General features: G+C 45.7%; 1 protein-coding gene across 1 annotated transcript in view; it reads left to right on the top strand.

Annotated features, from left to right (window-relative positions):
• FAM227A (family with sequence similarity 227, member A) overlaps positions 1 to 26907 on the top strand; it is a 44064-nt gene that overhangs the window by 6069 nt on the left and 11088 nt on the right. Inside the window, exons 3-12 of the mRNA XM_010845226.1 lie at positions 575 to 647; positions 1251 to 1327; positions 3118 to 3264; positions 6829 to 6930; positions 7443 to 7547; positions 10892 to 11015; positions 12393 to 12500; positions 13638 to 13717; positions 22328 to 22409; positions 24960 to 25054. Of these exons, the coding sequence (XP_010843528.1) occupies positions 575 to 647; positions 1251 to 1327; positions 3118 to 3264; positions 6829 to 6930; positions 7443 to 7547; positions 10892 to 11015; positions 12393 to 12500; positions 13638 to 13717; positions 22328 to 22409; positions 24960 to 25054 (993 nt within the window). The remainder of the gene's footprint in view (positions 1 to 574; positions 648 to 1250; positions 1328 to 3117; positions 3265 to 6828; positions 6931 to 7442; positions 7548 to 10891; positions 11016 to 12392; positions 12501 to 13637; positions 13718 to 22327; positions 22410 to 24959; positions 25055 to 26907) is intronic.

The following is a 26907-nucleotide window of genomic DNA, read 5'->3' as shown; positions in this document are numbered from 1 at the left end:
GGGAGTGGGGAGGAGGAATCAGAGATCAAGAGAAATCTCTTGAGAGGTTGGGGTATGGTGATGATTAATAATAATCATAATAATAGTTACTCTTTATTAAGCAGCTCCTATCTGAAAGCCTACGGAGTGCTAGTGTTTTAAAACACATCAGATTCTTTATAGTAGTATCTCAGCCTTATAAGAGCACTGGGAGGTAGGTGTTATTATCCCTCTGTACAGAGGTTAAACAGCAGCTTGTCACCCGTGGAGCCATGATTGGAAGCCTGCTCCAGGCTTCCTTCCTGTGTTCCTCGGGAGTGTGGCCAGGAGGAGGGGCAGCGTGGGAGAAGGTGGGGGTGGGGGACATAGTGGGGGTGGGAGACATAGTGGTGGTGACCCTCAGGGGGATGAGGTCAGTGACACACATGGCCACCAAGGCCCTACCACCTAGCGGGGAGACAGCAAGGCCCTGCCACAAACTTTGCTCCAGGCCTTTTGCGCACCGGCGGGAGAAATGGCCTAGTTCCTGACCCCTGCCCTCCCCTCAGATTTGCACTAAAACCCTAAAACCCCTTTTCTTTTTTGGTTTTTGAAGGCAATTGAGAAATATGAGATGGAGAAGAAGGCTTTAAAAAGAGAGCGAAGTCGTGGCGGCTTGGCAGACAGAGGCAAAACTCCTTTCCTGTAGACTTGATGGTGTTTTTGTGGGGTTTGGATTTTTTTTAGTGTCTAAAATGTAATTGAGTAGGAGTCCGGAGTTTCAGGTGAGAGTATCTCTGGCCTCTTCTGAGAGAGCCTTTAATCTCACTTCTTGGCATCAGGCAAGGAAGGAGGGACAATGCCATCTCGAGACGACCTGCTGGGGGACACCTTGCACTAGGTGTTTTCATACGGATCCCCTTGTTAAAGCTTCCTAAGACCCCCTACCTGTGAGGCAGGTGCCTTCGAACGTGTTTTATACTTGAGAGAAGGTAAGGGAACCACTTGCCGAGAACCACAAAGCTTGTCCACCGCAGGTCTTAGATTCGCCCCAGACTGACTTCAAAACCCATGTTTTACCTGCGCATCCTGACTGCTTCTCTGAGCTCAAAAGCAGTCTGATCAGATAAGGAGCGGAGTCTTAGCAAGTCAGCAACTCAGGCAAATTAATAGTGCGTTATGCCATCTGGCTGCTCAGGATGAATGAAAAATCACAAGTATGATTACCACACAGCCGTGGGCAGACCCCGTGGTTACTCACATCCTATTTCTCTTCTTTCATTCTCCTGCAGAAAAGAGCGAAGGAAAATCACAGTATATTTGCAAGGGCTCAGAATTCAGGAATGTCAAATCTTTCGTTATCAAAAGGGTAAGGGATCTCTTGCTGGGTCAGTTTCTGCTGGGCCTGAACTATATTTTATTCCCAGGGAAAGGCCCCTTGGCACCTGGATGGTGATTATGTAGGAAAATGGCAGAGTACCTGTTTTAGAAAATCTTAACCTATCTTAACGTCCAATTCAATGGACATGAACTTGGGCAAACTCCAGGAGATGGTGAGGAACAGGGAGGCCTGGCATGCTGCAGTCCATGGGATCACAGAGAGTCAGACACAACTTGGTGACTGAACACCACCAATGTATTTTAATAACTTTAGAATTTCTCATAACACCTCAAAAAGGTAGAATCAAGAGGATTCCAGAGGTCAGTTCTTCATTTATTTTTAGAACTTAGAAGCTGTTTATCCTTAGAAACAATGAGTTCAGCTTCAGTTCACACAGAGCCACCATGCCACAGAGCTCCCAGGGGTGCATTCCCACAGCAGTGGGGGTTTTTTGTGGGTCCCTGCAGACACCCCAGGGAGCTGACAGGAGCAGTTAGAGGACCCGTCCAGCGTCATGCAGCTTGCTGGTGACAGAGCCCCCTGCCTCTGGCTCAGATACCCACGCCTGGGGTCTTTGCTCTCTCAGCGGCCTCTCTAGTAGCACTCTGGCCCCATCTCATAGCCGTCCCAGATAAGATCCTCCTAAGTGCTGTCGCTTCAGTTGTGTCTGACTCTCTGCGACCCCATTGAGCCTGTAGCCTGCCAGGCTCCTCTGTCCTTGGGATTTCCCTGGCAAGAAATCAGTTGTCTTTACCTCCTCCAGGAGATCTTCCAGACCCAAGGATCAAACCTGTCTCTTGACTCCTGCATTGGCAGGCCAGTTCTTTACCACTAGCGCTCTCTGGGAGGCAAGATCCTCCTAAGCTCCCTCTAAACTACCCAGCTCATGTGTATTCAAGCCTTTAAATGCTAGAGGATATGTTACCCTTTTTTCACCTTATAGCCTGGAAAATTCCCACACAGCATAGAGCCCGATGGTTGTGGGTCTACATCAAAACTGTCATACAACCCATGATGGTGGCCGAGCAGGTCTAAATGTCCTGTCCAGAGCGGCACAGCAGTACACGGGGGAGCTGACACCTGACTCAGAGTCAATGCAGTTAGTCACTTGGTTCTCCATTGCCAAGGCCATCACCCAGTTACAGGGGAGCTCAGTCCCTCAGAACGTTTCCAGGAGGTGCCTTTGGGTCATGGTTATTGATCTCTCTTCCTACTTTTCTGTATTTTTACATTTTTATAATCATATTTTTATCCTAAAATCCATTTAATGATATATGTTAAGAACCATAAAGGTGGGGTGGTCATATCCTTTGATCCTAATAGTGCCATTTTGAGAAATTCATGCCAAGTAAATAACATCAAAGAGGTGAACCATATGGTCCCAGTTAGTAATAATACTAATTTGAACTCATCTGTGAGTAGTTAATTAAATTATAGCACATCTTAACAAGATACACTACTTTATATGATGAATTTGAAGACAATGTGAAAAATCTAAGGGGATAAAGCAAGACATAAAAGCGTGTATGCATATATGTATTGTAAAATGAAGTAACACATACATATTTGTATACATGTGCTCAAAGCCTGAAAGGAAAATAGAAATAATGTAAATATCTTTTGGATAAGAACTGCTTGAATCACGCAAGCACTCTCATTTTCTTCAACATTCTCTAAGATTGTTAATATTATCTCCATGATAAAAAGGAGAAGATATTGTGTTGTTTTAAACTGTCAAAATGAGGGACCCCATTTTCATATTCTGTTTTTGTCTTTAGAAAACAGCAGATAAAAATCTCCTGGCAGAGCTGTACCAGTACCCATCCTTTGACGACTCTAGGCCAAACAATCTTCCAAATGGGGTGGACTTCTGTGACTTGGTGGGCAACGTGATCCTGGCTGAGAAAAACCCCCTTAGCGGCAAGGTAAGAAGAGAGAGCCCTCTGGGCCGCCCGCCTGCGTGGGACACAGCGCTGTCCCAGACTCACACCCCAGGGAATTGAGTCTGGCAGGTAAATTGCTGAGGGCCACACAGTTTGCAAGCAACTGAGCTGAGATTAGACCGACGATGAAACCGACATCCTTTCCCCCAGTGCTCTGGGCTCCTAACCGTGCTGATCGCATGACCTGTTAGTGTAGCATTTTGAGGTCACACCCTTGTGATACATGTTAATTAGTGATGCATGTGTTCCCTTGTCAGTCACTAAGTTGTATATGGGTAACCTTAATTTTTTTCTTAATTAGACAGTAGTTAGAATATGTATTTGCCCCACGGTTACCCCTTGGGGTGAGTCACCAGCTTGGAGAGCCGGGTTCCTTAGAAAGGAGAAAAGTAAAAGTGAAAGTCACTCAGTCGTGTCCGACTCTTTGCAACCCCATGGACTCTAAAGTCCATGGAATTCTCCAGGCCAAAATACTGGAGTGGGTAGCCATTCCCTTCTCCAGGGGATCTTCCCAACCCAGGGATCGAACCCAGGTCTCCTGCATTGCAGGCAGATTCTTTCCCAGCTGAGCCACAGGGAAGGAAGAAAGGGAGTATTCTAAGGCCCAGAAGAACTTGTGTGTGTGTTAGACAATGCTGGCCCCTCAGAAGCTGGGGGAGAGTTGTGAGCAGGGGTTGAGAGGGGAGGAGGCCCAGAAAATTGTCTCAGCCATCTTCCAGCTGTGCCTCAATGCCTCTCACAGCTGCACAGCCCCAGAGTCCCCAAAACAGCTATGGCCATTGACCCCTCAGCTCCTAACTACCCCCCCATTCCTGGCACCCAGCTTTTCAGTCTCTTCTGTCTGTACGTCTCACTGCTTCAAAACATACTGCATCTCGCTCTGTCCCTCCTCCCTCTCTCCCTAGCCTTTCTCTGCCTTCTCCTCCTCTTCATGATTTTTTCCCTGCTGCCCTCGGCTGTGTCTCTACCTCTGTTCCCTCTTGCAAGCTGACTTCCTAAGAGCAATGATCTGTTTAGGCCAGTCACTGCCCAGTATGACAGTGGTGTTTGCTGGCTCTCCAGTGCCAGGCTCCAGCATGGACTGTGCTCACTAAGCGGATGGCTGCCTTTCACCAGGTGCTGGTGCCCAGGGCAGGCAGTGGTCACCCTGGGACCAGGTCCTGGATCCCCTGCCTTCTTTAGCAGAGAGGTGAAGGAGCAGCAGGCACTCAAAGCATCACATTCTCTCCAGGGCAGCGTAAAAAGGATGTTCACTACGTGGTTTTGTGATAACAAGGACGTGGAAGGCAGTACCTCTTGGAGATTAAGTAGCTCTCTGCACTCTTGTTTATTCTTCTGTAAATAGCAATAACAGTAGCCTCTACCTTGAAGCATTATTGTAAAATTAAATAACGTACATAAGCACACAACACAGCACTTAGGCATAACGTCTCAAAAAATGATCATTTTTATTTATCAATGTTATTAGAAAAGTTTAATGACAGAACATCAGTACGTCATTTTTGGTTTATATATCATGGACTACTTTGCCACTCTAATGAGTATTTATAAAGAGTGTATTTTAACATACTGTGCTATGACATTAAATGACATTAAATGAAAAGCATCAGTATGTAAAACTCTGCAGTACAATGTTATTATGTCAGCACACAGGAATATCTGGGGTGAAACCATTAAGAGATAGCACCAGCATTCTCTGGGTGATAAGATGGTAGTTTTTTTCTTTCTTTATTGCAATATAATTGATTTACAATGTTGTGTTAGTTTCAGGTATACAAGATTGTAGTTTTTTCTTCTTCCTTTTTCTAAAATTTAAAAGAGGAAGAATGACATGAAAAATGGATGGTGTGTTTCCTGGATCCACTGTTCCTGTGCCACCTTCTCCCCATCCTTGTACCCTTGACAGGCCCACTGACGCTTTCTGGAACCTGAGCTCTCGCTCCATGTGCTGTGTGGGTGCCCCCAGGATGGCGACTGCTGTGCTAACTAATGTCCCATTTCTCAGGTCCCCTGGGAAATGTTTTCCTGAGACCTTAATCCCAAGAAAAACTGCATTTCATGGAATGCTTTTAGTCTTATATCTGATGCTGGCTCCTGCTTTTCTTTGGCTGCCAGGAAACCCAAGAAAGATTTGTGCCCTGCCTTTAAAAGGACTCTCTTTCATCCTGCTTTGGGGCCATGCCAAATTTATTTGCCTCCTCAAATCTTTTCCTCCATCCCTCCCTATGCCCTCAGCAGCCAGCTTTGCCTCTGGGTCAGAGAACCTGGTGGCCACCCGTAGACCATGAGTTCACTCGTTGAACCCTCACAGCCGTTCTGGAGGTCAGGACTGTCATCACCATCTCCATTTCCCAGATGAGCGCAGACAGATTCAGTACCATCGGTCAGGGCCCTGCAGCTAATTAGTGTAAGAGCTGGACGAGAATCCAGGCAGTGGGGTGTCAGTCTGCTCTCTCCACCCCTCTGACTGTCCCACCTCTCCAAGGAGACATGAGGAATGGCAGAGAGGACTGAACCGAGAGCAGGGCTCAGAGCACTCTTTGCTACCAAGGGCGGCTTGCTTATGCACTCTGCCCGCAGCTTCTGGAGGCCTGAAGGGACTGCCAAGAAGTCTTTCCCTTTGCATCCGGGACACACTCTGTTCCTCCAAATGGTAAGAGGAGAGGCAGCCCGTGCAGTATCTCTGGGGCCAGGCTGCCTGCTTTTTGCTCTTTTTTTGGCCGCTATATGTGGCTTGTGGGATTCTTAGTTCCCCAACCAGGGATTGAACCCGCGCCCCCTGTTTTGGAAGCACCAGGGAAGTCCTAGGCTGCCTGCTTTTGAGCCTCCCCGTTTGTATAAGCTTAGGCAAGAATTCTAACCTTTCAATCCTCACTTCCCTCTTCTATACATTGGGGATAACAGTTTCATCATTCAGCAGCAACCACAGAGACAGATGGTGAAAAAGTGAGATAAGGAATGAATGGCATGGGCCAGCGCGAGATACATGGCAACTGTTCCCCTCCTTCCTGAGCCTCCCTCCCACTCCCCACATCCCACCCCTCCAGGTAGTCACAGAGCACCCAGCTGAGCTCCCTGTGTTATCCGGCAGCTCCCCACTGCCTGTTTTGCACGTGGGAGTGTATATATGTCAGTGCTGCTCTCTCAGTGCGTACCCTCTTCTCCCTGCCCCTCTGTGTCACAAGTCTGTGCTCTACGTCTGTGTCTCTGTTCCCGCCCTGCAAATAGGTTCATCAAGATAATTTTTCTAGATTCCATATATACGCATTAATATATGATATTTGTTTTTCTCTTTCTGACTTACTTGACTCTGTATAACAGGCTCTAGGTTTTTTTTCTTTTTCTAAGTTGACCCCAAAGTATTTTGACTCCAAAGATGATTGGTGGGAAGGTGGTGTGATTAATAACAATAACAAGCCATAGAATGTGGGCGGAAAGGAAGGGTTTGAGTGGAGATGATTATGAATCTGGCTGTAGCTCCAGGTAAATTTCAAAGAATGAATAAATAAATAAGCAATAATAACATGGATTGTGTTTCTTTTCCAGTCTTTCTGTTCAGGTAGAGAATTAGAGAAGTTTCTCTCTTCCCCTTCTGTAAGAGCTATATGGCTGGATAGCTTCTGGTGGATCTTTCATGAAAGGTACCAGGTAAATGCAAACCTGGTTGCTTCTCTTTCCTTGCTTATTTTTCTGTGGGACAAACCCCAGCCTCTTTTTTTTATTTTAAATCCTGGCCTCTTTAACATGGGTTATCAGCCCCTCTGATTCCACAGACCACCCATGGATCACGCCTCACCTGTCACCCTCATCCTTCCCCACCCATGCCTTCTCCAGACACCTTGGGCTGGAAACATTGCACCACGCCTGCAGCAACCCTGAGCTTTAGGAACTGGCCCGTCATGTGGCTGATCAAGGGCAGGGCAGAGAGCAAAGTCAGGACCTCCTGGCTCAGAGTTTCGGGTGCTTTTCTCAACACCCTGCCTCTCTGTACATGTTCTATAGATCCTAAAGCAAATTATTATAGCATTTCATAAATAAAATGAAATTAAATACCTTGCAAATAAGATTCCTAAAAATGAAACACTTAGTTAAGGTTCTCAGCCCTTGACTGTTTCAACAAGTAATTCTTGTAATTCCTTCTCTATTTGTATTCCTGGTAGCCAAAGAAGGAGGTCCAGAGCAAGCTGTTCGACCGGATAGCCCAGAACTATGCTTTTCTTTTGTTTTGTGAATCCAGGACCCATTACGAAGAGGCTCTCTTAAAAGTGAGCATCAACCACTATTTAGGAAAAACAAATCATCTTAGATAGCTATTCACTGCTCGTTCCAGGTTAATACCCTTAACATTCTTTCCATAAGAAAGTAATTAGTAGTAAGTTGTGGTATCTTCCTTCCTATGCACGCTTGCTAAGTTGCTTCAATCGAGTCTGGCTCTTTGCAACTCAATGGACTGTAGCCCAGCAGGCTCCTCTGTCCTTGGGATTCTCCAGGCAAGAATACTGGACTGGATTGACATGCCCTCCTCTAGGGGAATCTTCCCATCCCAGGGAATAAACCCACGTCTCCTGCGTCTCCTGCATTGCAGGCAGATTCTTTACTCACTGAGCCAGCTGGGAAGCTGATAGTTTCATATACTGACTTGTAATGCTGCAGTGAGAGACTTTATTTTCTTGGGCTCCAAAATCACTGCAGATGGTGACTGCAGCCATGAAATTAAAAGACACTTACTCCTTGGAAGGAAAGCTATGACCAACCTAGACAGCATATTAAAAAGCAGACACATTACTTTGCCAACAAAGGTCCATCTAGTCAAGGCTATGGTTTTTCCAGTAGTCATGTATGGACGTGAGAGTTGGACTATAAAGAAAGCTGAGTGCTGAAGAATTCATGCTTTTGAACTGTGGTGTTGAGAAGACTCTTGAGAGTCCCTTGGACTGCAAGGAGATCAAACTAGTCCATTCTAAAGGAGATCAGTCCTGGGTGTTCATTGGAAGGGCTGATGTTGAAGCTGAAACTCCAGTGCTTTGGCCACCTGATGGGAACAGCTGACTCATTGGAAAAGACCCTGATGTTGGGAAAGATTGAGGGCAAGAGGAGAAGGGGACGACAGAGGGTGAGATGGCTGGATGGCATCACCAATGGACATGAGTTTGGGTCGGCTCTGGGAGTTGGTGATGGACAGGGAGGCCTGGCATGCTGCAGCTTATGGGGTCACAAAGAGTCGGACACGACTGAGTGACTGAACTGAGCTGAATGCAGCAGTTACAAAAAATAAGGTAGCTCTATAGCTCTATATAATGATATATTTTAAGTGAAAAACAAAGGAACTTATACAACTCCATACTATAAAAAGTATATGTATATGTATGTGTGCCTATGAGTGGGGAAAAAAGTCTGGAAAAATATTTGCCAAACTCATAGCAATGCTCATCTCTAGGGAATGAAATTGAAAGAGTTAGTTCCTCAGTCGTATCTGACTGTTTTTGACCCCATGGACTGTCGCCCACCAGGCTCCTCAGTCCATGGGATTCTCTAGCCAAGAGAACTGGAATGGGTTGCCATTCCCTTCTCCAGGGGATCTTCCTGATCCAGGGAAACTCAGGGAATGAGGTTATAAGAAACTTCCTTCTCTATTTATTTCTATAGCATTTAAATATGTGATTTCAAAATTGTGAATATACGTATATACTTTTTATATGTGTGTGTGTATGTATGTGGGCTTCCCAGGTGGCTCAGTGTTAAAGAATCCACCTGCCAAGCAGAAGACATGGGTTCAGTTCCTGGGTCGGGAAGATTCCCTGGAGAAGAAAATGGCAAGTCACTCCAGTATTCTTGCCTGGGTAATCCCATGGACCGAGGAGACTGGTAGACTACAGTCCATGGGGCCACAAAGAGTTGAACACAACTTAGTGACTGAACAACAGCATGTATGTATATGTGTGTGTGTATTTATATACACTAAAAGGGCTGCTAGAAGAAAATATAAGTGAACATTTATATGATTTGAGGATTTGAGGATGCGGAAGGACTTTCTAAATATGACCCCAAGGGAATAACCATAAAAGACTGATTTAACTATTAATATATAAATTGTTTAAATTACTGCAAAGAGGCAAATGAGAACTTATGCAAAAATACTGTTAGCATATATACAACACAACATAAAGAAGTCTTACAAATGGGTAGGAAAAATGGCCCAATGGACAAAGGACATAAGCCAGAAATTCACTAGGAAGAAATACAAATGGGGAAAAAGTTCATCTTTGACAACAACCAAAAATATAAATTAAAACAATAATCATTCAGTTCTCCTTTTTACCTGCTAGATTGCATAGATTAAAAGGTGTCAGTCCCAGGATTATGAAGGATATAAGGATTTCCCCTGGACAGTCTGAGTGGAAACTGAATTGATACAGATGTGCTGAAAGGCACTTATACTGATAAAGTGTCTGCTTAACAAGTCACTTAGGCTGTCTGTGTCTCAGTCTCATCATCCATAAAATGGGGATGATATTAATAATGCCTCTCTCACCAAGTTGTCCTAAGGATTAAATGAGATTGTAAGACATCTGACATATCACCCAGCACTTGATGGGCCCCCAGTATATAATAGCTGCCATGATTACTATTATTATACCATCTAATGCAAGTCATAACCTAATAAATAGTAAAAGCTGCTTTCATTCATACATTCAACAAATTTTTAACTGCCTAATATGTGCCAGATACTGAGCTAACTTCATAAATAAATATAATTACTCTGCATAATTTGTAATGCAAAGTCTAAGAAACATGACAATATCTTGTCATGTTTAAGTAAATTTTGAAATGGCCACTCACACAATATTATGAAGGTCACTTTTGGAAAAAAAATTCCAAAGAGTTTATAATAACCTGGGGAAGTATTTATGTTATGATGTTAAATGAATAAAGCCAGATATAAATGTATAATTTGAGCCTAAGCATAGCTGAAAAGATACAACAGTACCACTTGTTCACGTTAAAAAAACTCAGTAAGTAAGACTTAATATTATCTCTGGGATGGAGCAAGATGTGGGTATGCCAAATGTACTTGTCATCTTTGAGCTACTCTTTGACCAGGTGGTAGAAAGGGCTGAGCCACAGACCACATGCAGAGGAACTGGAGGAGAGGAAGGTTGCTGGCCAACACAGCACGATGTTTGAGGTGTGGTCTCCACGTAGGATAAGGGGTGCACCTGGATATGTGGCAGCTGCAGATGGAAATTGCTCCCCTCATGGGACTTCCCAGGTGGCACTAGTGGTAAAGAACCCACTTTCCAATGCAGAAGACGTAAGACATGTGGATTCGATCCCTGGGGCAGGAAGATCCCCTGGAAGGAGAAGGCAACCCACTCCAGTATTCTTGCCTGGAGAATCCCATGGACAGAGGAGCCGGGCAGGCTACAGTCCGTGGGGTCGCAGAGAGTCAGACACAAGTGAAGCAACTGAGCACGAACGCTAAGCATGTGATCAGGAAGGTAGCACAGTGTCAGGTAGAGCATTTTATCACAGGTCCTTTCTGAAGTCAGGGGCTCTTTTCTGGGTGTGGAAATGTCTAGAACATCGCCCGGGCTCCTTTTGCTCCCAGAGGTTGCCATCGCTTCTGAGTAAAGCCCTGTACACCAGCTTCTGCTGCTGCTTCCCTCAGTCCTGGTTCAACATGCACGAGTTCAAGTCTGACATCTGTAACACAATGAGCCTGTGGATTTCAGGTGAGAGGGGGCTGCTTTCTCCTGGGAAAGCCAATCCAGATACACGTCTTCCACCAGAGCCCAGGTGGGTTCCTGTTTGCCATCACACCTCCTCACTGAGCCAGTTGTCCTTTTCTCTCCTTGACAATCAGGAAAGTCAAGTGTGCAAGTAGATCCCAAGGAATACCCGCGAGCCTGCTTCCTCAAGCAGTCTGACACAGTCCTCGTCCCCCTTTGCCCCTGGCTGCATCTGCAGGGAGCAGGTTTCAGCAGTCCTGCCCATTAACCATGTGCTGTAGGTGGGTGGACCCAGGAACCCCCTGCCGTGTGCTGACCAGATAGCCCTACCTTCCACCCCCAGTGTGACCCCACATGACCAAGCGTTGTCTCTCTCTCCCTGCAGCACACACAGTGCCAGTTTGACGTTTGCTTTTCAACTATTTTTCAGTCTCCTTCCTCACTCGCCCTCTCTCAACCCAGGTATCTTCTAAAGTCATTGAAAGCTGAGAAGTTCCCTGTGGACTGAGTGCTGTGCTAAGTAAGCACTTTTCACATTTCCTCCTATGTTGAGGATCACTTCCACATCAGGAGATGTGGTCGAACTCACAGATCTCAGCATACAGTTTTATTTATAGCTAAGATTTATTATTGCAATGGAGTGAGGATACGTAACCAGATCCTAAGGGGACAGACAGGCAGAGTTTGAAGGAATTCACGTTCAGGCTTCCTCCTCCCATTGATGCAGAGCCCCTCATCCCGATGCAGTGAACATGTAGCCACACATGTGTGATGGTTCTGCCCAGACGCCCGTTGGAGAAACAGTGCCCAAGGTTTTTACTGGGGACTGCTCATGTAGGCACCTCTGTCTATCATGTACCAAAATTCCAGGGAAGCAGATGGTTAGCATCAGCTACATTGTTTTATAAGCAGTCTAGGCCCCCTGAGTCATTTGTGTCAGGGAAGAAAATTTCCCCCCAGCTTTATTGAGATATAATTGACATATGATATTGCGGAAGTCTAAGGTGTACAGTGTGAAGATTTGATGCACGTATATGTCGTGAAGTTTTTACCACAAGCAGATTAGTTAACACATCCTTCACCTCACATAATTCCCGGTCCTTTTAACATGCAGCACTGAGATCTGACCCTCACACTGTCGGGAGGGCAGGGTTGGCCTCACATCTCCATTCTCCAAATGAAGAAACCAGTCTCACGGAGAGGAAGTGGCTCGTGCCAGGCTACAAGGCCAGCATGGCGGGGGGCGGGGGGGGGTGGCTCATGCTGGATGCCCAGTCCCCCCAGGACCAGCAGGGGTATCTCAGGGGCCTCACTCTTCTGTTCCCTGCCTCCCTTCCTCTTCTGCAGCAGTTTTCATGATCACTCTTAACTCCTTCTCAGGTATATATCCTTGCCCACACAGCTATAACAGCTGGGACTACTCAAAACTGGACCCAGAGAGGTTCCGGAGAGAAGAATTAATGTTTCAGAGAAGAAGACTGCTGAAGGGTAAGGTGCCAGCTAGGGACTACCATGCCCAGTGCCCGATGCCACATCCAGCTACCACCTAGTCCAGGCAGTTGCTATGCTGTGCTAAGTCGCTCCAGTCGGGTCCAGCTCTGTGCGACCCTATGACTGTAGCCCTCCAGGCTCCTCTGTCCATGGGATTCTCCAGGCAAGACTACTGGAGTGGATTGCCATTCCCTTCTCCAAGGGATCTTCCTGACCCAGGGATGGAACCGTTGTCTCTTACGTCTAACCTGCATTGGCAGGCAGGTTTCTTTACCACTAGGGCCACCTGGGAAGCCCCTAGTCTGGGCAGGGAGGGACCTTAATACTGAAATCCTCGGACATGGTTCTCTCTCAAGGCTTGCTCTCACGAACCTTAAACTAGCCTCCAGCAGACATCGTGGACACCCAGGAATTTCAAAGTAAAAAGAAAAAAAATCTCACCTGGAAATTGTCTTCACATTTAATGACATTTCAGTGAATATTAAATTTAACATCTTAAGAATTTGATAGGTTGTTAACTCTTTTAAGTGTTTAGTTCAAGATTTTATTCATTTCAATTCATTTATTCAATTCATTTCAAGGTTCTGAGTTTTTGTTTGTCTTTTAAAGCCAGTGCCTTTTGTTTTCTTCTTGTGAGTTGAGTGCTTGCCCTGTTTACCCTTTGCAGACATTATTTCCTTTAATTGGCTCATCAGCCCTTTGGAGTAGTTAGTATTTGCACCCTTTCATAGGATCAAACATGTTAGGTAATTTGCCCGAGGTCACTCAGCAGGTGGAATGACAGAGAGGCTCTGGGTTGCCTGAGGCCAGTCCTCTTGCTGCTGTTGTAGCCTCCAGGGCTTCCCTGATGGCTCAGAAAGACTCTTCCTGCAATGAGGGAGACCAGGATTCGATCCCTGGGTTAGGGAGATCCCTGGAGAAGGGAATGACTACCCACTCCAGTATTCTTGCCTGGAGAATCCCATGGACAGAGGAGCCTGGTGGGCTACAGTCCATGAAGTCACAGGAGTCGGACCTGACTGAGTGACTCTCACTTTCGTAGCCTCCAGGGAGGAGCTGTCTCAGAGCTCCTGCTCTGGTGTCACCCTCAAGACAAGAAGGAACTGATGAACTACTTTCTTTCCTCTTCCCTAGGAAGAGACATGTCTTTCCTCACTGCGAGGAGGCACTCTGTCTGGAAAGCCACTCAGAACAGGAGGACCTGCTGCCATCACGTAAGTGTGAGGTCCACACCCAGACCTTTGGAGCCCCCTAAGCTTCAGTGACTTCTGGTTGGTTGCACATCTCTGCACTCCTTGCCCCGTCATCTCAGGGAGCAGCCCTGGATCTGGGTCCTCAGGTCTGCAGGGATGAGTGGGGGCGCTAAAGGGCAGCTGGAAGTGCCGGGATTGGGAGGAGAGAGGAAAGGAAGCCGTCTTTCAGTGTAGGCTGCAGCACACATATCTCTGTATCTTCTCCTCCTTGGTGACCCTCATCTCATCCTATAGCCTGGACATCCTCCTGACACCTCCTTGCTCCTCTCCTCCTGGTTCTTCTTCCCTCCTGTGTAGCGCCGGGCACCACCACCCCTCTGCCTTCCACTTCCAACACCCCAGTTTGAGCTCCCTTCGCTACTGCAGGAGGCTCCCGTCTGCCTAGGCTCTCGTACCCCTTCAAGTTTTTCAAAACACAAATCTAATTACATTATCCTGTCCCCATCGACCCTAAACACTGTCCTGTCTCTCAGCCTTCCAGACCTCAGAAGGGGCAGGGGTTCAATCCCTGGTCAGGGAACTAAGATCCTGCATGCCTGCCACAGGGCCTAACCAGAAAAATAGAAAAAAAAAAGAAGCAGCAGCAGTCAGTAGGAAGGCCCTCACCTGCCTGCCCCGAGACCACCTGCCCCCATGTGCCCTCGCAGTCTGCTGTCTAGGAGGAAGGGCCCTCGCCCTTGGGCTTGGACCTCACCACTCAGCTTCCACTCCTGCACTTGGCACCGTCTTTTTTGCAGCATCGTTCCCCCCTCAACCCCCCCACCCCCTCGCCTCAGTCTGTTGGTTCACTCCCATCGTTGAACAGTCCTCTAGCATCTGTTGCCTTTACAGAGAAAACCCATTTTGTCTCTGCACCCCCGTTTCTTGCTGCCTGTCCCACAGAATTTCCTGAAAGACTCGTTTGCCCCCGCATCTCTTCCTCAGCCACCCCATGGTTCCTGCCCGCTGTGCTCCTCTGCACCTGCTCTGGCCAACTTGGCCTGGCCCCCAGTCTGTTCCCTCTTCTGGTCTGTTTCATATGGCTGGTTGCTCTCATCTCCTTGAAATCCTTTTTTCTCTTAGCTTCTTTGTTATCAGACTTTTCGAGTGTCTTCCTCTCTGGCTGGCTGCCCCTCCTCTTGTCTTTCTTGCTAGCTCCCCATCTCATCAGTCAGCTCTGTCCTGGCCCCTTTCCTCTCTATCTAGCTATCCTTTCCAGGTGATTTCGTCTGGTCTGGTGGCTTTCTTTTCTTTTTTAAAATGTATTTATTTATTTTAATTGGATGATAATTACAGTATTGTGATGGTTTTTGCCATACATCAATATGAAGTGGCCATAGGCATTCATGTGTCCCCTCCATCCTGAACACCCTCCTCCCACCTCCCTCCCCACCCCATCCCTTCAGGCTGTCACAGAGCACCAGCTTTGGGTGCCCTGCGTCATATATCAAACTCCCACTGGCAGTCTATTTTACATATGGTGATGTATATGTTTCAATGCTATCTATTCTCTCAAATCATCCCACCCACCCTCTTCTTCTCCCACTGAGTCCAAAAGTCTGTTCTTTATGTCTGAAAAATATGGAATGCTTCATGAATTTGCATGTCATCCTTGCGCAGGGCCCATGCTAAGCTTCTCTGTATTGTTCCAACTTTAGTGTATATGCTGCTGAAGCGAGCACGGTCTGCTGGCTTCCTGCATGCCAGTAACGCCCAAATCTCCCTCCATACCCTGGCCACGCTTGAGACTCATCTGGTCTGTCCAACTGCCCTGTTGGCTTTCCCAGGAGGCCCTCAACTTAGCAAAGCAGGGGCCTGGGGAGACGAGCCCTGAATCCCAACCTGCACGACCCTCCTCTCCTGGCCCATGGCCGTAACCTCTTCTTGAGCTCTGTTCTTTCACTCTTAGCCCCAGCTGCTCTCCACACAACGACCAGAGTGACCTTTTTCAGACACACACTGGCTGAGGTTCCTGGCTTAAACCTCACCAGCTTCTCCAGAACCCCCAGTCCCCTGAACCCAGCCTGAATTGCTCTGCAGAATCCAGCCACCCCCACCTCTCTCTCCTGCGTCCTCACTTCCATTCCCTCGCTGCACTTCCTTCTGCCTCTGGGACACTCCAGGCCTGTGTCCAGTTGGGTCACCAGCTGTTGCCTTTACCTGGAACGTGCTTCCCTCAGGGTTCCTGAAGGAAAGGGCTGGCTCCTTCTTGCCCTTCAGATTTCAACTTGCTGTCATTACCTTAGCAGTGTCCCTGGCTCCCTAGTCACTGTTATCATATCGCCTGTGATTCCCCACACAGTACATATCATGCTCCCTGCTAGTCTTTTTTTTTTTTTTTCTTGTCTGCATGACACGTGTGATTCCTAGTTCCCCAGTAGGGATGGAACTCGCACCTCCTGCATTGGAAATGCAGAGTCTTAACCACTGGACTGCCAGGGAAGCCCCCTGCTATTCTTACTGCAGGATTTATATGTTGTTCAGTATCTGTCTCCCCCTATTAGAATATAAACTCTATGAGAACAGGACCTCTTTTCCTTTATCCCTCTTCTATCTCAAGCTCCTGGAATAGACTGAGCACAAAGAAGATCCTCAACAATCATCTCTTGACTTCACAGAGGAGGTCATCTATGTCAACTCTTCAGCCTCTGCTTAGCATATAATGTGCTTAGTCACTCAGTTGTGTCTGACTCTTTGCAACCCCATGGACTATAGCCCGCTAGACTCTTCTGTTCGTGGGGATTCTCCAGGCAAGAATACTGGAGTGGATTGCCATGCCCTCCTCCAGGGAATCTTCCCAACCCAGGGATCAAACCCAGGTCTCCCACTGCTCTATAAATGTCAGGAGGCTTCCCAGGTGGCTCAGTGGTAAAGAATCTGCCTGCCAATGTGGGAGACACAGGAGACTCAGGTTCAATCCCTGAGTTGGGAAGATCCCCTGGAGTAGGAAATGACAACGAACTCCAGTAATCTAGCTTGGGAAAGTCCATGGACAGAGGAGCCTGGCAGGCTACAGTCCTTGGGATTGCAAAGAGTCCAAAAGAGTACAACTGAGCATGCACACACGGTATAAATGTCAGCCTCCAGAAGTACAGACAGAACAGGCACTGTGGAGAGGCAGCTGTCACTCCCAGACCGAGAAGAAAATATTATTCAGTGTTTTTGCACTGCCTGTCACAACTGTGTCAAGCAAATGTATTTTCTTTGTACTGGAATACATAAAATCTTCCGACAGTTATTTCAGAAACCCAGCTAAGAGAGTCCATTTTCTGCCCCAGAAATAGAAATAATCAAAAGCTTTCCAACCTTAAAAGCAGCTGAAGTTTTACTGGGAAAACCAGAATGGAGGGAGTCATCAAATTCCACGGTGGGGACAGAGCTTCTCTCTTGTTTTTAGCAGACACGCTTTCCCATCTGCTCGGGGAGATAGTTGGCTGTGTTCAAAATGTGCTTTTCAGTGGCAGCAATCTGTCTGGGAGTCCACAGTTGAACGGACGAGTGGCAGGTTTTAAGTCTTACCCTGTGGCGTGCCCTATTCCAGTTTCATGTTGTGAATTTGCAGAGTGGGAATAAAAAAGCTTCTAACTATGTATCTGGCTTCCCCTGTGAGGCTCAGCTATAAATAAGGGCTCCTACCTGTTAGAGACTGAGTCACTTGTTCCCTTAATAAATATGGGAGAATAGTCAAATAAGACCTTTATAAGGAGGAGTCATCATCGTAGTTCTTATTTGCAAACAACGGAAGCTAATCCAGCTGCTTTAAACGGGAAGAATATAATGAAGAGTATTAGTGGTACTAGTATTAGTGGAATAATAGTAATATAATTAGTATTCAGTTCAGTTCAGTTCAGTCGCTCAGTCCTGTCTGACTCTTTGCGACCCCATGAATCGCAGCCCACCAGGTCTCCCTGTTGATCACCAGCTCCCAGAGTTTACCCAAACTCATGTCCATCGAGTCGGTGATGCCATCCAGCCATCTCATCCTCTGTTGTCCCCTTCTCCTCCTGCCCCCAATCCTGTAATTAGTATTAGTGCTATAATAAAGAGTATTAGCGGCCCAGGATGGCCCAGCATGGGCCAGGGCATTAGTTTCAGAGGCCGTGCCACCAAGAATGATGTGCACTGACCGATAGTGGGAACTAACGGTCGGAACTCCACTCTTCTTTCCTTGAAAAGCCAGTTGCTCCTGTTAGAGTCTTTCCAGAAGCTAAAGTCTGCTTGGTTCCTCACTTCCTCACGTTGCCCGTTTCCAGCTTAAAGTCTCAGGCAGGTGCATTGCATCTGAGGGCGAGAGCCTAGGTAAAATGTCTGTGCTCAGCCACAGAAGAAGCTGGGAGAGTAGCTCAAGTCTTTCACTCACTTTGGGGCCTGGGTCTTATGTACATGGAGAAAAAAACATGAAAGTGTTAGTGACTCAGTTCTGTCCAGTTAACTCTTTGTGACCCCATGGACAGTAGCCCGCCAGGCTCCTCTGTCCATGGAATTCTCAGGCAAGAATACTGGAGCGGGTTGCATTCCCTTCTCCAGGAGATCATCCCAACCCAGGGATCAAACCCAGGTCTCCCTCATTGAGGCAGATTCTTTACAGTCTGAGCCACCAGGGAAGCTCATGGAGTACATCAAGAACGTGTGACAAATGACTCGTCCAGGATGTGCCATTTGAGTTGAGAAACAAAGGACGAGAAGGAGCTAGCTGTTAGAAAAGTGAATGAAAGAACCTTCCAGGAAATGAGAACAGCATGTGCAAAGGCCCTGAAGCAAAAGTGGGGAGTTGATATATTCAGGGAACAGGGAGAAGGCCAGTGATCCTGTAGCCCAGTGTGAATATGGAAGAGGGGCAGAAATTGATCCGGGAAAAGTGGCAGGGGCTATATCCTGCAGTGTTGGCTCAGCCACAGTACGGTGTATGGATATGGTTTCAGTGCTACAGGAATGCGCTGAAGTAGGGGAGCGACATCTGATTTCTACTTTTAAAAGATTATACTGTCTTCTGAAGATGGAGAATATAGTGAAGGGAGGAGACAGGACACCAGTTAGGAGGCTTTTGTAGTTGTCTAAGGGCTTCCCTTGTGGCTCTGCTGGTAAAGAATCTGCCTGCAATGCGGGAGACCTGGGTTCGATCCCTGGGTTGGGAAGATCCCCTGGAGACGGGAAAGGCTACCCACTCCAGTATTCTGGCCTGGAGAAGTCCATGGACTAGTCCATGGGGTCGCAAAGAGTTGGACACAACTGAGCGACTTTCACTTTCAAGGAAGAGGCAGTGACAGCAGGAGGCAAGAAGCAGAGGCCTAGAGTGTGTTTTGGGGATTTTGATCTTTCAGGACATGCTAATGGACGGCTTTGGGAGTGGGGTGGATAAGAAGGAAAGGGAGGAGTCAAGGATGTGTCCCAGTGTGTGGCTTAAGCAGCTGAACGGTGTGTGGGGTTTGTGAGATGCAAAGTGTAGGGTCTGGGGTAGGAGAGTATCAAGAGTTCAGTTTTGAAGTTGTTAATAAGATGCCTGTGAGAGGTGCAAGTGGAGATGTCACATAGGTAGTGAAACATACTAGGCTAGACTGAAGGAGAGGCCAGGGTTACAGAAAAAAACAATTTCTACCCTGTGACAAAATATGGAAACTACAAGTGAGTGACCACCGTGGAGCCATAGGCCAAGGCGGGAAGACATACTAGGCTTGGTTCAGAAGAGCTAAATTTTCGTCTAGGTGAGGCCACCTATCAGGTAGATAGCTTTATCAGTTCTAGAGCAAATCTGAGCCTTTGTGTTCTTGTTTGTGAAATGGGCATCATGGCTGGTATTTTTTAAGTTAATTAATTTTATTTTTGGCTGCATTGGATTTTTGTTGCTCACAGGCTTTCTCTAATTGCTGCGAACTGGGACTCCTCTTGTTGTGGAGCCCAGGCTCCGGGCTCAAGGGCTTCAGTAGCTGTAGCTCCCAGGCTCTAGAGCACAGGTTTAATAGTTGTGGCGCATGGGTGTAGTTGCTCTGCAGCATGTGGGTTCTTCCTGGACCAGGGATAGAACCCATGTCCCTTGCATTGGCAGGCAGATTCTTAACCGCTGAACCACCAGGGAAGCCCATGATTCGTACTAATTCTTAAAGATTCAATCCATGGAGAGGTGCAGTCCCATAAATTGTTGTCTAGCCATGTCCTGTCAGAATGTTTTCTCATTTTAACCAGAATTTCCTCAAGTTCCAGAGCAGAGGTACATAAGGGTCATTTAACAATAATGACCCAAATTCCTGACGCTCATTCCTGTACCTGCTGATTCCAGATCGGCCAAGCCCACGTCCCTCACAGACATTTCTGGGCATCCCCAGATTGAGTGTCAACAGTGGCTCAAAAGCTGGTCTCCCTGCTGCTCTGTTCCATCACAGCTAAGCCTTCAGTGTACAGAATCTGAGTGTCAGGGTGACAGGGCGGAACGGTCCCATCTCCACTGTGCTGCAGTGGGAAGAGGGTCCCAGAAGAGTCTTAATTTACTCCCCCATCCCAACAACATGCCTCACATGCTCAGAGAGGGGGTTGCTGATCAGAACACATGAGAGTGGGTGGGAAAATAATTTGGAGAGTCCCCCATGTGCAAATTTTCTTTGTGTGTATTCTATCCTAGCATTTACAGCATCCCTGCATGGTAGGTCATTATTATCTTTATCTAACAAAAGGAGAAATAGACTCAAACTGGTGAAAACTTGCCCCAGGCCACATAACTAACTTCAACTGACTGAAAGCTGTTAATCTGAGCTCTTTCTGCATCATCCTACTGCCTCTCCAACAAATGTGAAGGTCTAACGACTTCGTGGCAACCCACTGCAGTGTTCTTGCCTGGAGAATCCCAGGGACGGGGGAGCCTGGTGGGCTGCCGTCTATGGGGTTGCACAGAGTCAGACACAACTGAAGTGACTTAGCAGCAGCAATGACTTCAACCAAGTCCATCTCCTTGTGAATATTCTCCGCTCCATGACAGAGCTCTCTGAAGCCTGAAATCAATGAGTGTGATGCTTCGCTGAGCTCTGGGAGTGTCTTTTCTCTGACAAATCCGAGTAACCACTTAGACACTGCAAAACGCAGCTGCTGTTGGACAACCAGCTGCATAGTGGATGGGAAGTCCTTTCAGCTTTCTTCTTCCCATTCAAATATCATATTTATGTAAAAGCAAAGTGATGATTGTTGAGGCTGGAGGGCTGTTTGTCTGCCACTTGGTGGGCCATCTGTTTAAGACTCCAAACTCCTACTCATCTTTAAAGACAGAACGAAAATGTCTTCTCTCCTTGGAAGCCCTCCAGCTCTGCCCCAAACAGAATCAAGCATTCCCACTGGGGCTTCCTAGAATACTCTGCTGGTACTGTTTGTGACAGATTATCAGCTGTTTCCCAATATTTGTTGTTTCTTCCCCCTGTAGAAAAGAGAGAGACTTCCCGGCTGGTCCAGTGGCTAAAACTCTGCATTCCTAATGCAGGGGAGCTGGGTTTCGATCCCTGATCAGGAAACTAGATCCCACATGCAGGAACTAAAGATCCCGCATGCTGCAACTAAGAACAGGTGCAGTCAAATACATAACACACATAACATAATTTTTTTAAAAAGAGAGAACCTGTAAAGAAAAGGTTACATTTCCTTCCCTTCCTTCCATCCATGTGTAACCATGTGACTAAGATCCAGTTAATGAGATATAAACAGATGTGCCATGTGGCAGTTTCTGGGAGTCTTCCTAGAAAAAAAGGAAGATTCCTTCATCTCTTTGTCCTTTTCTCTATTCTGCTTGGAATGTGCATGTGATGACTGGAGCTCTAGTTGCCATCTTGGACCCTAAGAATGAAGGTCCTTATCTTAGGAAAAGTGGAACAGAGCTGGAAGAAGTCAGAGTCCCTAAGATTTGTCACAGGAGAAATAATGTATAAACCCTGAATTGCCTACCTTCAGACTGTTATATGGGAGAGACATTGCCACCTAGTTTGAATCACTATTCATTTCAAGTCTCTGTCACTCATGTGCAAACCTAATGCTGAGTTATATCACCTCTGTAACAAATAAGTGGTATTTTCCAATTACCTTAGCATAATTGTGGTTTCCTATTATCGTCCCTGCTAGACTTGTAGCTCCTCTCAGCAGGGACTAGGTTTCAGGTTTGGCTCAGTGCCAGACACATTAGTTGCTCAATGAAATATCTTCTGAAGGAGGTGTGGTGAGTGATTGCATGAACAACCATGCAATGTCTGCAGAGCACTTCAACCATGAGCAACAACTGCACTTTGCATTCGTTAGCTGACTTAATCCCCTTAAGAACCCCGTGAGGAAACCGAGGCAATCAAGACGTTCATTGACTTGCCCAAGATCACAGGCCATTGTGACAGGGCAGAGACTAGAACCCCAGTCTGCCTCAGGCCCCAGCTCACGTGTTTTTCTACATCTCTTTTCCCCATGCTCCCAGGATGGAGGGCTGAGTTGTTGAGCTGTGCCTGAAAGGTCTCCCTTACGTGCCTTTGCTGAGAACAAGGAAAGATACCTAAGAAATTGCATGTATACTTTTTGTATTCCTTTCACTACCAGTTTTACTAAATTTGTTCTTCTGTGATTTTTGTGTGTATTTTCTCTCTCCTGGAGTCTGCTGATATGAATTCAAGCAATGAGAGAGCCAGTTCTGCCCAGAAAAATTCAGCGGATGGCCCAAAAGGTACATTAACCACCCGAAGGGTTAATGATTTAGTTATTATCTTCAAAACCCTACTTCCTTGTTGTTTTTTTAAAACCTAATCTGCTGTCCTCATTTACACTAATGGTTCTAGCCTTGGGTCTTGGAAGTAGGTAACATCTTAAGAGAAGACATAATTGTCTTTTCAGTTCGGTTATCACTAATTAAGTTCCATTTTTGTGATAATGAGTTCAGCACAGTGTTGATATCTGTGGGGAAGAGAGATTGACGGCACTGGAAAAAGAAACCTAAGAGGTGATTACTGCTCCTCTCCCCCATCAGAAAACAGAATTTATTGAGTTAGAAACCTATTTGTGCCTGGGTGTTAATTTATTGAGTGGGCCAAAAAGTTCATTTGGGTTTTTCTGTAAGATAGTGTAGGAAAACCTAAATGAACCTTTTGGCCAACCCAACACAAAGGTGACTAAGTGACTACATACGTCAGTGCCGTTAAAAAAAACTTCATATTCTCAGTTCTAGAAATGGGAGGCATAGCTTGCCATGCAGGGCTATAGGAGGAAGCTCCAGTGTTGTCAGGAGGCAGAAGGGAGTAAGGGGAAGGCATAGGCCACAGCCACTGGAATTTCCTTAGGAAAGGCCAGATATGACAGTGTAAACAGCATAGGATTGGCTATATTGAATAATTCTGGTGGGCTTTAGGGCATAAAGGCTGTCCCTAGTTGTCTGACACCTGGACCAGGATGATTTAAGTCAGGAGAAATATTGGCTTGGTATGAGAGTTAGATGCTTGCTCCTTGGAAGAAAAGCTATGACCAACCTAAACAACATATTAAAAAGCAGAGACATTACTTTGCCAACAAAGGTCCATCTAGTCAAAGCTATGGTTTTCCAGTAGTCATGTATGGATGTGAGAGTTGGACTATAAAGAAAGCTGAGCATCAAAGAATTGACACTTTTGAACTGTGGTGTTGGAGAAGACTCTTGAGAGTCCCTTGGACTGCAAGGAGATCCAACCAGTCCATCCTAAAGGAAATCAGTCTTGAATATTCATTGAAAGGATTGATGCTGAAGCTGAAACTCCAATACTTTGGCCATCTGATGCGAAGAACTGACTCATTGGAAAAGACACTTGATGCTGGGAAAGATTGAAAGCACGAAGAGAAGGGGATGACAGAGGATGAGATGGCTGGATGGCATCACTGACTCGATAGACATGAATTTGAGTAAGCTCTGGGAGTTGGTGATGGACAGGGAAGCCTGGCATGCTGCAGTCCATGGGATCACAAAGAGTCGGACACGACTGAGCAACTGAACTGAACTGAACTGTGAGAGTTAGATAAAGAAGGTGATTCAGATATGGCCTCTGGTTCATGCGGGAGATGTAAACAACTTTGGTCATTAGTTTGGCCCTGTAATTAATGGATCCCAAATAGACAAATACAGAACCTAAGAAAACTGTTAGAACATAAACTCTTAAGTATCATTCTAGATTATTTCATGCGTCATCAGTATTTGAAAAGTTAAGCAATCTTTTTTCTTGATGGAGAAAGGGAGGTACAAAGAGGTATGTAAATTATATCTCAGTAAAACCATTAAAAATACCCTCAAACTTGAGGACCACTCATTGAGAGATATAGAGGGGGTTCCAAATAGAGGTAAATATTTGTGGGAGACTTTGCAAGTCCCCCAAATCTACATATATATTTAATTCATGTAGAGCTATGAGTCAAAGAGGAAGAATTAAAGGAAATTAGAAAATGTTTTGAACTGAGTAGAAATGAAACCCCTTTTTCTAATATGAAAAATGCTACAGAGTTTCTTCTGAACACTAAGCATTCCACAACTGTTTTAGATATAGTGATTTTATTTTTTTCTGTTTGAGTTATTTGTACTTTGTAACTATTATAAATAATGCTGCTGTGAACGTTCATATGCAAGTTTTTCGTGTAGATATATGTTTTCATTTCTCTTGGATATATGTATACCAAGGGTGGAATTGCTGGGTCGTATGTTTAGCATTTTGAGAAACTGCCATACAACATTCCAAAGTGATCATCGTACACATTTTAAAGAATGTAAGAGGAGAAAAATACAGTATTATATTTACTATATACAACCAGATAGGTTCACAATATATATCATATATTTATTATTTATATTCTATATTTACTGTATGTATTGTACTTATGATAGATGACCAGGTATTTACAGTTTCTGTTGCTTTTCCTTCATTTCTGAAGTTCCAGGTTTCCCTCTGGAATCATTTTCCTTCTTACAGCCCCTCCCCCCACCAAAAAAAATCCTCCGTTTAAAATAGGCCTGCTGGCAATTCGTTTTCTTGGTTGTCTTTCTTCTGATAATGTCTTTATTTCACCTTCATTTTTGAAGGATATTTTTTCTGGACATAGAATTCTGGGTTGACAGTTCTTTTCTTTCTGTACTTTTCAATGTTGTTCCACAGCCTCTGGTCTCAATGGTCTGATAAATCCACAGTTATTTAAATTCTTGTTTCCTTTTCTCATCATAGCTGACAATTTTATTGATTATTTTTTGTTAATATTGTACTGACAGAGCATACCTATCAGACTCTGGTTTTGAGGAGACCCACAAAACAAGTCAAGAGGATATCAGCAGCAAGAGAACTTGAGAGTATGGTTCCTAAGCAGGTGAGCACATGATTGCAAGTTTCATAGTAGAGATGGCTTAAAAGGTGCTAGGAGTTCTGGCTAGAAAATTTAGGTCTGTGAAAATGTCAGAGTAAAAACTGGGGTGTTTCTGATTGTAGACTTGGTTAATACAGTAAGGAAATCTCCTGCAGATAATTATTGACTGAAGTGGGCACAAGTTTGAGTGAGCATTTAGCCTGGATTTCTCCAGATTTAAATTATTTGCTTGAAACTCAGGAGCCTGGGTGTAATGGAAAGAGAACCCTGGGCCTCCGTTTCCTACTCTATAAAACGTGGACAATAATTCCTAGGTCCTAGTGGTCTTACGAGGTTTATCTGAGGTAGTGATGATAATTAACACGTAATAAATACTTACTGTACGTCAGGCATTATACCAAACCTATGGAGAAGGAAATGGCAACCCATTCCAGTATTCTTGCTTAGACAATCTCATGGACAGAGGTGCCTGGCAGGCTACCGTCCATGGGGTCGCAGGAGTCAGACACGACTTAGCAACTAAACCACCACCACCACCATACTAAACCTGTGCATACAACATATTTTATTTTACTGTCACAATCCTTTGAAACAATTACTCCTGCTATTCTTTAGTTTATTAGTGAGGAAATTGATGCTCAGAGCATGCTGAAACTAAGACCCAGCATAGCCAAACAAGTGTGCATGTGTGTGAAGTTGCTTGTGACCCTATGGACTGTGGCCCACCAGGCTCCTCTGTCCATGGAATTCTCCAGGCAAGATTACTGGAATACTGGGTTGCTATTTCATAATGGCACAGACTGGCCCTCACTGGGAGATGGGGCTTTAGGAATTATAGGACTAAATGATCTATGAGTTCCCTTCTGACTCCAAGTTTCTGTGATCCCAGTGGAATCTTGCTAAAGAGTAGTGATTCCCAACTGGGGGCAGTTTTGCCCCCCAGGAGACATTTGGCCATGTCTGGAGGCATTTCTGGTTGTCACACCTGGGGGTGGTGGGGGCAGAGTACTACTAGTATCTATTACATGGAGACCGAGGATGCCGCTCAGCATTCTACAGTGCCCAGGACAGTCTCCCACAGCAAAGAATTATCTGGCCCCAAATGGCTAAGTGCCAAGGTGGAGACAGCCTGCTATAGATAAAGGAAATCTCATTAAGCAATTAAAATGAATAGGATTAGGGACTTCCCTGGTGGTCCAGGGGCTAAGTCTCCACCCGCCAAATGCAGGGGGCCCAGGTCTGGTCCCTGGTTGGGGAACTAGATTCCACGTGCTGCAACTGAAGATCCCACATGCGACAGCTAAAAAAGATCCCGTATGCTGCAACTAAACTAAAAGAACACGCCGCAACTGAGACCTGGTGCAGCCAAATATTTAGTAAATAAATACATATGTTTTTAATTAAAAAATAAAGTAAAATAAAACAAAGTAAATAGGATTAGAGAATAATGTGGTTAGGTGCTGCTACAGTGTTTATTCACGACAGAATTTTTGTCTGGTTAAATTATAACCACTTCTTCAAAATAAAACGTATTTAAACAAATAACAAAAGTAGTACACAATCGCTACAGACATTTTGGAGAAAAGGCAGAGGAATATAAGGAAAGAAAACAAATCACTGTCAGTCCCTGCCTGTTCTCTTTCCTGATCTCTATTCAGCATCTCAAACACAGAACATCCCAAACAGGCCTCTTGATTGTTCTACTCTGTCAGCCTTTTCTTTCCTAGACTTTCCCAGCTGGGCAACTGGTACCTAACCAGTTTAGAGTCATCCTTGACTCCCCTCTTTCTCACACCTACTTTGACTCCATTAATAAATCCTGCCAATTCTGCTTTTACGGTATAATCACAAATTAC

The sequence above is a fragment of the Bison bison genome, unplaced genomic scaffold, assembly GCF_000754665.1.
Source record: "Bison bison bison isolate TAMUID 2011002044 unplaced genomic scaffold, Bison_UMD1.0 scf7180017864213, whole genome shotgun sequence".
Lineage (NCBI taxonomy): Eukaryota > Metazoa > Chordata > Mammalia > Artiodactyla > Bovidae > Bison > Bison bison.
This window is presented reverse-complemented; position numbering and strand designations above follow the sequence as displayed.